This window comes from Leucoraja erinacea, chromosome 27 (genome assembly GCF_028641065.1).
Source record: "Leucoraja erinacea ecotype New England chromosome 27, Leri_hhj_1, whole genome shotgun sequence".
NCBI classification, from domain to species: Eukaryota; Metazoa; Chordata; class Chondrichthyes; order Rajiformes; family Rajidae; genus Leucoraja; species Leucoraja erinaceus.
In genome coordinates this window covers 16427542-16439806 of record NC_073403.1, presented here as the reverse complement: position 1 = coordinate 16439806, position 12265 = coordinate 16427542, and the positions used below count along the sequence as shown (strand labels likewise).

Below are 12265 nucleotides of genomic sequence, written 5' to 3'. Positions count from 1 at the left end.
GTGCTTTGCAGTGAAATATATTAATGAATTATCACTGACATTTAAACTCATTTAAAATATGAAGTAAAGTAATGGGGGGGGGGGGGAATTAATTAAATTTTAAAAAACGATTAAACTGAAGAAAAGTAACTTTAAAAAAAAAAAATTAAATGGCATATCTTTTAACTCCTGATGTGCGGATGTGGATTCCTTCATTAAAATCAATGGAGTTTCAAATGTTGAAGGATCTGAGAGGCTTCTCTTGACCCCAGCCTAAATCCAGGGAGACTTTAGGACTGAATGCTGGGCTTCATCTCTGGAAGCACTGAAGTCCAAGGCTTCACATTGCTCAGCACGAGGGAAAAACTTGGTGAGATTCAGCCAATTAGTTTCCTTGCTGGCTGTGTCTGGTAACTCACTCTAGTTGCTGGTGTTCCTGAATGTTAATGCTGAATGCCAGCAGGCTGTCTGGCTCGAGGTTGTGTTGAACTGTACATTCATCTCTGCATACATCTGTTAATAATCTGACATATAAAACACCAACTGATTGCTCCACAAATTGCCCCCCTTTCTGTAACCTGGTGCAGTGGCCCAATTATTGCACCTCCTGTTGCAGTTAATTCAGGACAGGTGGACAGGCGGGGAAGTGGAAAATTAACTGATTTTACTTCTTCCTAGCATATATTTTGTAGTTAAACTAAGAATTAGATTTGCCTTGATCTGTTATCAAATTCTGATATCTTCTACCAGATAACAATGATTGCATGCAAAGATTACCCTATTATTTAAGTACTTTTGTTTCCAGTTATTCTGCATATGTATTTACATGTTTATAAAGTTACTATTGGCAGTACTTTCCGATTTCTTTCTTTAAAAATCCAAAAGAGAATTCTGGTTAAACTCGTTACAGAGGAGGTTCAAATGTGGGACTTGTTATTGCAAGGTGATTGCAGAGATTGCTTTCCTCTGTACGAAGTAGGAGTAAAAAAAGCAATTTGATGGTGTTAGATGAAGGGGTAAATGATGGCTTATTGGAGCCTAAGGCCAAGATCCAGAAGTGTAAGAAGGAGCTTATACAGCAGTGGTCAGCAACCTGGGGCCCATAACCCAAAATCATCCGGCCCGCAGGCATATTGTTTTTCACGTATTTATCCGGCCCGCCGACTTCCATCATCTCCGGTACCCCCCCGAGGCCGCGGCGCTCAGACGCAAGGAGGCCTGCGCTGGCGACCGCAATGGCGGAGCCGCCGAGCGCTGAGCAGATGTTAATCTTAAATTGTGTTTAAGATTAACACAATTTAAGTGGAGTTGGCCGAGCAATGCCACTCTCGTAGCGACTGCTCCGCGGAACCTGCCATGTCTTCGACCCTGGAATTGTGTGAAGTGGGACGTGGCTGTAAAAAGCCACTGGGGGTGGGGGAGAGGGGGAGGACTAGTTCCTTACCACAACGTGCGGGGAGTCTGGCCTGGGTCAGCACGGCCTGGGCTGCACAATGTAGCAAACTTGGCTTGGGCGCCAGGGGTAAAGTTGCGGGGAGGGCAGGAGGATGGGGTCGTGGATCATGCCAGCAACTCATTCACTCAGTTGCCCGGGTGGCTGCGAGCGACCTCCGGGACCAGACAGCGGAACTGGCCACCATCTCAGCACCTTCTGCCTGCCAGCCAGCCACGGTGTCCTTCGGCACAGGCGCAACCGGTGGAGGTGGTGGCTGGCTGCTCCGCCCCGGGCTCTCGCTCTCTCTCCCCGTTATGTGATCTCCCTGAGTTAGGAATTCCCTGTCCCTCAGACCTGAACCACACAGGTCTGAGGGGCAGGCGGAGATGGAGGCTCCCCGGTCCTCATTGCTATGTTCAGTAGATCATAATATTTCTTATAAATATATAAATATGTCAAAGTTTATTAACTATGGCGATAGATGTGGCCCTCCAACCGCTCACAGACATGGGACCCGGCCCCTATGCACAACAAGGTTGCTGACCCCTGTTATACAGTATTCTGCCATTACCTACAGCTCGGCCTTCAATTAATTATCATCCTGACATGGGTATTCTTATTGTCAAGGTGATCCAAGACAGGATGTAGTTGCAAGAGAGTTCACCAGAGTATTTCTGCATTGTTGTGCCTGTACGCATTTAGCATTCCTGGAACAGTGCCTCGTGAAATATGTTGAGAATTTCTGTGCTAATATTCATAGAGGGTTTCAGGAATTGTTTATAGCTTCAGATGGACCTTTATCCATAAAACTTTAGAAGCTGTCATAAATAATATAAAATTAAAATGATGAAATTTGCTGCCAGAATCTAAATTATCTCGCACCATTTACAAAATTGCGGAATGGAGAGCAAGCAAGGCCTGGGATTGGAGGCAATGTTTTTCCATGCAGCTGATCAGTGGGGTGGAATACAAGAACAGTCATCTGAAGCAACATGCTGTTTTTCATGCTGGTTAAGTGTCTGGTGAAGAGAACAAGATAAATAAGCGTAAACAGAACAGAAACAAGTAATTTAATGCTGTGAAGATTATGGTTTCTGAAGCTGGAGCATTGTGATGTTTGTGGAATGTAACTGGTCAGGGTTCAATAATATAAGCTGTTATGTTTAATATGTGGCCAAGAATTATTGCAACATTGCCTTTTTTGGAGAGTGAAAAAGAAATTTCCCAGAGAAATTTGATCTGCAGCATGTCACCTTTCTGATGTTGAGTTGGATAGAACCCATGGTTGAGTTAGTATGTGACTGTTTAGGAGTGAGCTTGATGTTGTAAATAGACATGTCTAACGTTTGTAATGTTTATGTTATCACTTTGTACCTTGAAATAATTTAAATTTTTGGTGAACATTAGAGTTTCTATTATTGCTATGGTAATGAGCTTAAAATATTATTTTGCTGTGAAGAAACATGGTTTGTATGGGGAAAAAAACATTTATGAATACAGTATTATAATCAGTATTTTCATTGTTTTAAAGTTAAAATTTGACTTTTATTTGGTGCTCTGCATGTGTTTTTACGCAAGAGTAATATATTTTTCAATTTAACTTTTTTGTTTCACCATCACCCTACCCTTCCGAAGCAAAAGCATGCAATGCAGAATAACATAAAGAAACTTGAGCGTGAAATGGCTGTCCTTGAGGCAGTATTGGATCAACATGGAAGCCACGATGCTGAACACTTACTCTCATTGAACCATCAAGAAGACTGTCCAAAGAGCCTTCAACACCAAGAGAAAACAAACAGATCATTGATAGAAAAGGGTAAAGTTCTTAAACCATAAATAAAACTCTAAAACGTTGGCAGATGCTGAGAGTTTTTATTAGCGACTGGCTTTTGTTCCTATATTTCTGACATTTATACAAGTTGAATATTAACAGAGCAAAGTGGCTTGTGAATTAAATTGGGTTACTCAAAACATAATCATTCTTATAACCTTAATAAAAGAAAGATCTATATAGATTGATTCATCAGAGAACTTTTTGAAACTATTGTTTGGTATGGGGAGTTTGTGGTGTGAATTTAACATTTTTTATATAATATAGAACAATCAAGAGTCCAGGTTTGAAAATTCATCTTTCCAAGATTCATTTGAAAGCAAGGAATGTCTAACTGTATGTCATTATTCTTTGTATAATCTGCTGAATTTACTTTTTTTTTTGAATAGGTGCATTCAAGATAAAAGCAGTCGTGCTCATTGTAATGGAAAAGTTAAGCGTAATAGAATGAAGCACCATTCATTATGCTTAGACACTAGTTAAATTGAAGTCATTCTCCACAAAATAGTATTTAAGCCATAGTTTAGTCATTGTGCTCTGTAGTTAAACTGCAGGTTCTCAATGCCAATTTCTATTCAGTTTAATGAAGCCTCCAGCTAGCTCAGCAAAACTGAAACTAAGATTAACCAACCAGTTTAAAAGTTGAATTTCTTGTGATTTAACCTGACATTATTGTGGGAATTTGGTGTGAAAATAAAAAATGTGCACACGCATATATCAGAATGATTGCAAGAAATCTCTAAGTATCAGTTTTGACATTAAATCACATCCCAGCAATTGCATACATATCTGAAGCAATCACATTTTCTGTATATGCCTGTTTCTTGAAGAGTTAAACTAATGTCTACATTGCAGACAATATTGAGCATGTGAAAGCGGGAGATTTGCCTTTTAAAAGACAAAAGTGATACAAGAGTTGTCACTTCATAGGTTAGATCGCCGACCTAGATTTTAGCAGAATCAGTGTGACGGAGAGGAACTAGGATACAGTAACATTGGAGTCCTGGCTTTATCAAATAGTAGTGAGGCCCATGATGTTTCTATAGATTGAAACAAAGATATTGAGTGTGATTTGTGGGAATTCAGAAGGATTTTGTTTTGCCTCCTGTGATGTAAAAGATTCTCAGAGATTGATAGATTCAATGCTCAGAAGCTAATTTGTGTTTCTGGCAAGTTCATGACATGAAGGCATGTTCTCAGGATTTCGTCTTGGCCATCTTGTATTGAAACCATGAGAATTTGTATTTACAGTAAGGGTTTAACACTTCTGTCCCAGAAGGCTGTAGATATTCACTGAGTATATTTAAGGTTGGTAATGTAGTTTAGGACAGTGAGGATTGCGCATGACATGGACTCTAGGTACCGGGTCTGTCAGAATCGTATTAAATGGCAGACTAGTCTCTAGTCGAGTCTATCCCCAGGATGGCACAATGATAGCAGATCAAAGCTCCTGCACACGTTACTGACACCACTGATACAGCAGGAAAAATGTTCTCTGTACTCCAACAATCAACTTTCATGTGTGCACTATTTACATATATGCACAGTGAAGTTGATCTACTTATTGTATACTTTCTCCCTCTCTGTTATAGAGCGTTGATTGCTCACTGGATATGGCTCTATTACTGCTATTCTCCCTCCAGTATCTTGCCTAAGTGAACATTATTTGAGTGTGTGCCTCAGCAAGTGTCTGCATGGTTTGCAATCACAAGAGCGTTACAACCAAACAAACTCCTGTCCTTGCCTGACAGTCTTTTAGATTCCACCAATGGTCAAAGTATCGTCTCCTCATACAAATGGTGTCACCAGTTGCTCAATAATTGAAGATACTTAATACATTTACACTTTGGTAATGTCAGTTAAATTGCATCTAGAATCAATTAAATCAACAGATAGTTGTGTATATGGTTTTTGACACTACCATTATTCTGGAGTAGGTAACCATGGGTTTATGGGGTCCAAGTCCACAAATCTATGATTTAATTATCTTGTTCTTATATTTGCTTACAAAATAAAGTTCCATCCAGTTTCTCCAACTCTTACCTATAAAGTGACTTCTCTGTGAAGTTACCCATAACTTTGTCAGTGTATTCTTTCTTAAACATTGCCTTTGATTGAAGACTGTTGCTGTAAGATTGCCTCCTGGTGTGCTTGCCTTATGGTACCACGGTTCTGGTGAGAATCCAAACTCTCTAGCATTCCTCATCTTTCCATTGATGTTGCCACACCTCCCTGCATGCTTTCATCTCTGACAAAGAAAAATCTTGGCAAGAAGCTATTGATGTACAAAGGCACCAAGTTCTTGTGGAAGCTGTGAACTAAAGAGCAACCACAAAATGCTGCATGGATGGCAGGGGAAGCACTTGAGTTTATTTTTCAGATTTGCCATTTAATTCGTCATAAACCAATTGCAGCATTTATGGATTGTATTTCGTCAGATATTCAGTTGCAGGGCAGGACCAATTTGCGGGCGGATGAGGTTAGATTACCTTCACATCCTGTTTGGCGCAGACACCGGGCCAAAGGGCCGGTCCCTGTGCTGTACTCTTCTATGTTTAATTTTTGAAAACAATTTCAAGCAAATCCAAAATTGCAGCATTGTTTAAAGCTATAACAAACGTCAGCACATTGGACTGAGAGATCCACTTCCATGTTGTAACTTGCACATATAGCCAAAAATATATAACTGCAAATTGTTTCTTATATTAACAGTTACTGCTGCCTTTCCCCTGGGGGATGCTGAGATTTTGCAAACCAAATCAAAATGTCTTCCAGCAACTGAGGGCTTAGGACCTCAACCACAGCTAAACACAAGCATAACCTTTACACATGTGAACAAAGAGGAGACTGAATGGTAAGGTTCCAACAACCAAGATTGTAAATTAATTACTGAATTCCTAATTAAAGAAACAACCATGTGGGTGATGAATTTGAAATGTTTGAAGTGACTATTATTCCCATTTTCCATCATCCTGATTATCTCCACACCACAAACTGTTGCTGAACTCTACCTTTAGATACAATACTCTGATCAATCATAGTCATACAACACAGAAACTGGCCCTTCAGTCCAACTTGTCCATGCCTACCAAGATGCCCCACCTAAACTAGTCCCACCTGCCAGTATTTGGTCCATATTCCTCCCAAACTTTCCTATCCATTTACCTGTCCAAGTGTCTTTGAAATGTTATTGTATCAACCACCACCTCTGGCAGTTCGTTTCATATACCAACCATCTTATGTGTGAAAAAAATTGCTCCTCGGGTTCCTATTAAATCTTTCTCCTCTCACCTTAAATCTACTCCCACATGATTTTTACAATCATATCCCGTGTAATTAAAAATAGAGTATATCCATTTTCTGTCTTCAATCTGAAGAACTGTCGAGGCCCAAAATGTCACCTATCCATATTCACCAGGGATGCTGCCTCACCTGCTGAGTTTCTCCAGCATTGTGTGTCTTTCCTGGGTAAACCAACATCTGCAGTTCCTTTTTTCTACTTATCCATTTTCAAACTTAGTTTGGTTTCAAATAGACCAAATCATAACCATATGCTTCAGAGATGTTGATTTGGTTTTCAAGTAACAACCGTAAACTTTCTTTTGTCAGATGCAGACCAATCCTGAAAGTTTGGATGATTACTGTGCGCCACCAAATGTTGACTGTTTTTTTTTTTAAATAATTTAAGCATACAGTTTAATAGTGGGTTTGTTGCTGTCTGACCAGGGGTTGATTAAATATTGTTTGAACTATTTATAACGGGTTGCTTCAAATCGTGGTTTGTCATATGACATTTGTTTTTAATGGAATGTTATAATATTTCAAAATAATAAAAAGCTAAATTTTCACAGCAAATACAGTATCATGACTTTCGTTGTCTCTGTACTGTACACTGACAATGACAATTAAAGTTGAATCTGAATCTGAATGACAGAATTTAATATGTGGGATTGTTATTAATTGATGATAGCTGTTGTCTCCTTGCGATTATCCTTTAATGTTAATGATGCAAGTAGCAGCACTTTATGATGTTCTTGTCATACTGTAGCATTGCATATATTTCTTTGAAATATTGCTGAGAATACATTTAGGTTTCTTAAGAGAAAAGCTTGAAGTTCTTCATATTCACTTTTTGTTCCACGGATATATAAGAACATTATCTAGTATTAATTTTGTCTGTACAAACTTGTGGATTCCAGTTACTGTTAACTTTATTTCTTAATTTTTTCTTCTACAATAGTCCAAAACCTTTAATGGATTTGGAAATTGGACAAATACCAGAAAACTTTCAAGATGCGAATAGCTTGCTTCATCAATTCCAATCTGAAGCAGTTTCTAAATCAAGGCAAGAGGAAATGAAAGAGCCTTCAAGTGCAAAAAGAATAAAAGGAAAGAAAGAACAAGCCAACTTAGAGAATGAAGGTATTTTTCTGGTAAAAGATATATCACGTGCAAAACTGAACATTCAGCGCAGCTACCACTGACCATTTGGTATAACCTGAAAGGTTCTGCATGGGAATGCAACTAAGTAAACTAATAGTATAATTGTGAAGTATAATTGTTCTAATTCACAAGAATATCTGTGCTTCAAATTTTCAGTTGGCATGAATATGTAGGTATTTTGAGCAAAGGACAGACAGGCAATAAGGGGTGCTATGCCAGTGAGATGAGACTGATAAATATCTGCTTTCAGTCTGAATTAGCGGACCCATTCGCTGTTTGTCATAATTTGAAGATGCCTACGGTTGTGAAAATGGATACCTGGGGATTTGATACTCGGTGGGATGACCTTCAATCATCACTTCTACTGAATGTACGGATTATGCTGGTTAGCATTGGGTAGGAGCTATCAGGATAGTTCTGACCAGTACTGATCTTTTTTGAAGGCTAAAGGGTGGTAAGACGTACCATTGATGAACATTCATGTCATGCTGCTGGAAAACAAAATAATGCTCAACTTTTTAGAGGTATTGGTGAATATAGACCACAAAAAGCACTGGGTCTGACAGAGCTCAGGTTTCTTTTGACCCACAGACATTGACCCACATAACCTTTCTGCAGACCTTCCATCGTTCTCTTTGTACTTTTTTCCCCCTGGCAATCCCCCTTGAGACCAGGAAATGCACATGCAATGTTTTCATTACAAAGAAGACATTTTCATTTGTGATTTCAAAGATTGATAGTGGAACAAAGTTTACTGCGTAATATGTAGATAAAAATTCTAGGAAAATAATATTTAGTCTTGGCAAGATCTTCAAGATGAAATGTTTCAGGAAGTCCCCTTATGAACCAAGTCCAATTCAAGTGCAGTGTGTTCCATCCATTTATAACAGTAAGTTATATTGAATATTGAAATCTGAGCATGGGTAAAGCTAGAAGCCCTTGTTTACTGCTGCTCACTGTTGGGAGCGGTCATGTAATTGCAGTATTTACTAAAATAATGTGAGTCTCTTGACCAGTTGAGTTTGAGTCTGAATTAATTTCACCTTTGCATTTCTCAACTTTTCTGCAATATTTATTTCATTGTTCAACAAAATTAAGGGGCATTTTTTTAATGTTACACCATTATTCTGCAAAATCCAATATACTCTTTTAAAAACAGAGTTCAGACCAATAGTGGAAAATGGTTAATATAAAATGCTGGAGTGACTCAGCGGAACAGGCAGCATCTCTGGAGAGAAGGAATGTGTGACATTCTGTGTCGAGACCCTTCTTTGGAAAATGGTTTACAGTATGTGAATCAATTTTGTCTCTTGGATCTTTTTAGGTGCTGTGCAAACTAAATACTTTGAATTGTCAATCTTTCTTAAACAAAATACAAAAATTGCACTTAAGCATTTATTGCTCAATCTTGCCTTCCTCGAAGGTGCATTGATATTTGAAAAATGTCCAAATCCTGCAAGTTCTTGTGTCTTAAAACATTGTCAACAATGTGTTTATTCTTGATACAGGTAATGCAATGTTATTGCAAGACATTACACTGATTCCGAAATTGGGCAGTCAAGGAAAGAAGGAGTGTGACCTGGTACCAGCTGAAAGGACTTCCATTCAGTCTCCCAGGATGGCATTGCAACATAAACAAGGAACAACTGGCAGTCTGAGTCTTCCGCAATCCCAAGAAGAGAAAGCCAACAGTCAGCCAATATCCGAAAGCTTCAAGCAGAATTCTCCTTCTCGTGCTTCTTCTCCTGTTTTCAACAAAATTTCAAACACCACGAGCAACCTTTCGATATTTCACAGAAAAATGTCCTTTGTGGCCTCAGGGTTGAACAGACGTGAAAGTGTAAGCTTAAATTAAAATAATTGTAATACTTATGTAAAAGGTGAAGTAATCTATGCAATTTAGATATTCAGTTTCATTAGCAAAGTCAATAATTTTTCTACCTTTATGTTTACTCTTCCATTTAATTTTAAAAGGGGCACAGCTGTCAGAGCTGCTGCATCACAGCACCAGAGACCCGAGTTTGATTCTGCCTTGGATCCAAGTGGAATCTATACGTTCTCCCCCTCGCTGTGTGGGTCGCCTCCAGATTCCTCCCACATCCTAAAGATGTGTCGGTTTGTAGATTAATTAGCCCCTAAATTGGCCCCTAGTATGTGGAGAGTGGATGTAAAAGTGGGAAAACATAGAAATAGTGTGAAAGGGTGATCAGTGGACAGCGTGGACTTGGTGGGCCAAAGGGTCTACTTCCATGCTGTATCTTTCAATCAATCAATTGCTGCCTTTTGATCAAATCTGTGTGTTGACTGACAGATGAAATAATGAACCTGGCCGTAAGAGGGACCTGAATTAATGGTTAGCATATAACCTAGAAATAGTTCTGCTGTCCCGTTAATCCAGCTGCTTATTGTTACTGTTGTGCTCAGCAGTTTCCTGCAAACTAATTTCCTCAGTTATTATCCTCAATTGTTGAAGATATTCCAATGAAATTGACTGCAAAATGAACTAATAATTGACTTGTGGCATTTACCAAGCTTTAACAAAATTTGCTGTTTAAATTGCATGACCCAAGAACATTTGGTTATTTTTTTGATAGTGTATCTAAGGTTCATCGATAGCGCAATGTATGTAACCCAACATTTTAGTAAATTGAAGTAAAATTAAAGTTGAAAGTGCTTCCAAATTAAAACCAACTTTAATCCTTTGCTAAGAGAAACCAATTTAAATTTCTGTGCATGCAAAGAAATTAATTGTAATCAACATTATTCTTTAGGTTTATTTTGCCAAATCCAATCTTGCTTTTTAATTTACTACTGACATCTGCCAAACCATCTAAAAAGATCTGGTTGTAAAATGATAATTATAAACTGTTTGAGGTACAGGCTGGAATTAATGCTTAATTTCCATAGAAGATTATTGTTCGTCAGTCATAGCGTAGAAAAAATAAAATAAACATTTGTGTGTTTAATTGCTATATGTGCAAACAAATGTGAAATTCGTATTTGCTGTAGCTTAACGGGTCCATTAACACAGTAATGCACAGATAATATCTAATAATAAAAATTAATAACCATAACATCAGGTAACTATAATAGTACTAAACCAAAGTCCATAATGCAACCAAAGACACAATCCATAGAAGATTAGAGTTGCTGAGGTTAGTATTGTGTTCTGTTCAAGAACCTGTTAATTAATGTGAAGAAACTGTTTCTAAACTTGGTGGTTTCCTGAGATAAAATATATTTTCTCACTTTATTCTTTTTCTCTACTTCAACGTAACTTATTTATTTCGCCCCACATTTTTTGTCCACACTAAGAGCGAAACAGATCCATTTCAAAATGTGGCGGTTATGTAAAATTCTACATACACGGGTCCTTTTGGAACTAGTGAAATTGCAGTTACACAGGTTAAAAGCAGATCAGGGTGGGGCTTTTCATGCTTTTGGAGCTTGCAGCCCATTAATTTAATATTTCCAACTTCACCCTTTATGGGAAGATTGTACACTTCACCTTGATGTAGCGTCATGTTGACTCCCATACACCCCTTCCTTTTCCACACCAAGCCCATACATACACCAGCAAAGCCAGAGGACCAAAGCTGGAATTTGTAAGTGTTTGGCCTGATGACTGTGTGAATAAACACGTGCTGATATTTTTGCTCTTTGATATAGCAAAACCTATTTTTGTAACTAAAAAACATGAAGGCACTGCATTAAATATAGCTCCTACTTTCACACAATGAGAAAAATTCTGAAGTCTGACATCCATGACATTGCAGGACTCCATTCATGTGTTAATGTCATTTGTGACGGGGATCGGATTTTGATGGAGTATCCCAGTTAAACCACCAGAAGTAATTATCTACAAAACCCACCAGTCATTGCTGTTAGCATTCAAAAATGATTCAAATTAATTGCAGCGGCCACCAACAATTTCATTAATTTGTACACCTGAGGATTTCCTCTGGGTTTTCACTATCTTTGAACAAAAATCCACTTTATTCCTTTTCAATTTGACTTCTTTTTTGAATTATATATTTAAAAAATTGACCCACTGAGATACTCCAGCTTACTGTGTCTATCCAATAAAATGTAGAGATGAACTCAGTACATTGCTGAAATGCCATTGTAAATGAGACATCAGGTTTGTCAATCACCTGATCATCTTGAGTTATTTAAGCGTAGACCTGATGGATCATCTTTTTTCCCCCCAGAAAAGTAATTTCTGGTTTGCTTCCATGTTTAGCAGTAAGTTTCATGGTTGAATATCCGTTAAAAAAATATGATTGGACAAAAGGCTGGGCTTAGCTATATAATTAACTCTCTTTTTGACATTAGAGTGGGTTAATTTGGCTTTGCATAGCTATGGGACAAATGCAGGCAAATGGCACTAGCCCAGTATACCAACGTTCACCATGAATAAGATCTTGTCATGTCCACACACAAGATTAGAAGTTGTTCAGCCAGAGCTGAACATGCTTTTCGGCATCCGCATACAATGATGTCCGTCTTGCGCTTGTGTGTGGTGGTGGAAAGATTGGTGAGAACAGGGCCGCGATATGAACGCTCTTTCCTTGACC

General features: G+C 38.4%; 1 protein-coding gene across 2 annotated transcripts in view; it reads left to right on the top strand.

The window, feature by feature from the left end:
- Positions 1-12265, top strand: part of LOC129710289 (breast cancer type 1 susceptibility protein homolog) — a 72002-nt gene that overhangs the window by 43574 nt on the left and 16163 nt on the right. For both annotated transcript variants that reach the window (XM_055657181.1, XM_055657180.1), the window contains exons 12-15: positions 3050-3230; positions 5958-6099; positions 7486-7667; positions 9197-9528. In XM_055657181.1, coding sequence (XP_055513156.1) covers positions 3050-3230; positions 5958-6099; positions 7486-7667; positions 9197-9528 — 837 coding nt within the window. The remainder of the gene's footprint in view (positions 1-3049; positions 3231-5957; positions 6100-7485; positions 7668-9196; positions 9529-12265) is intronic.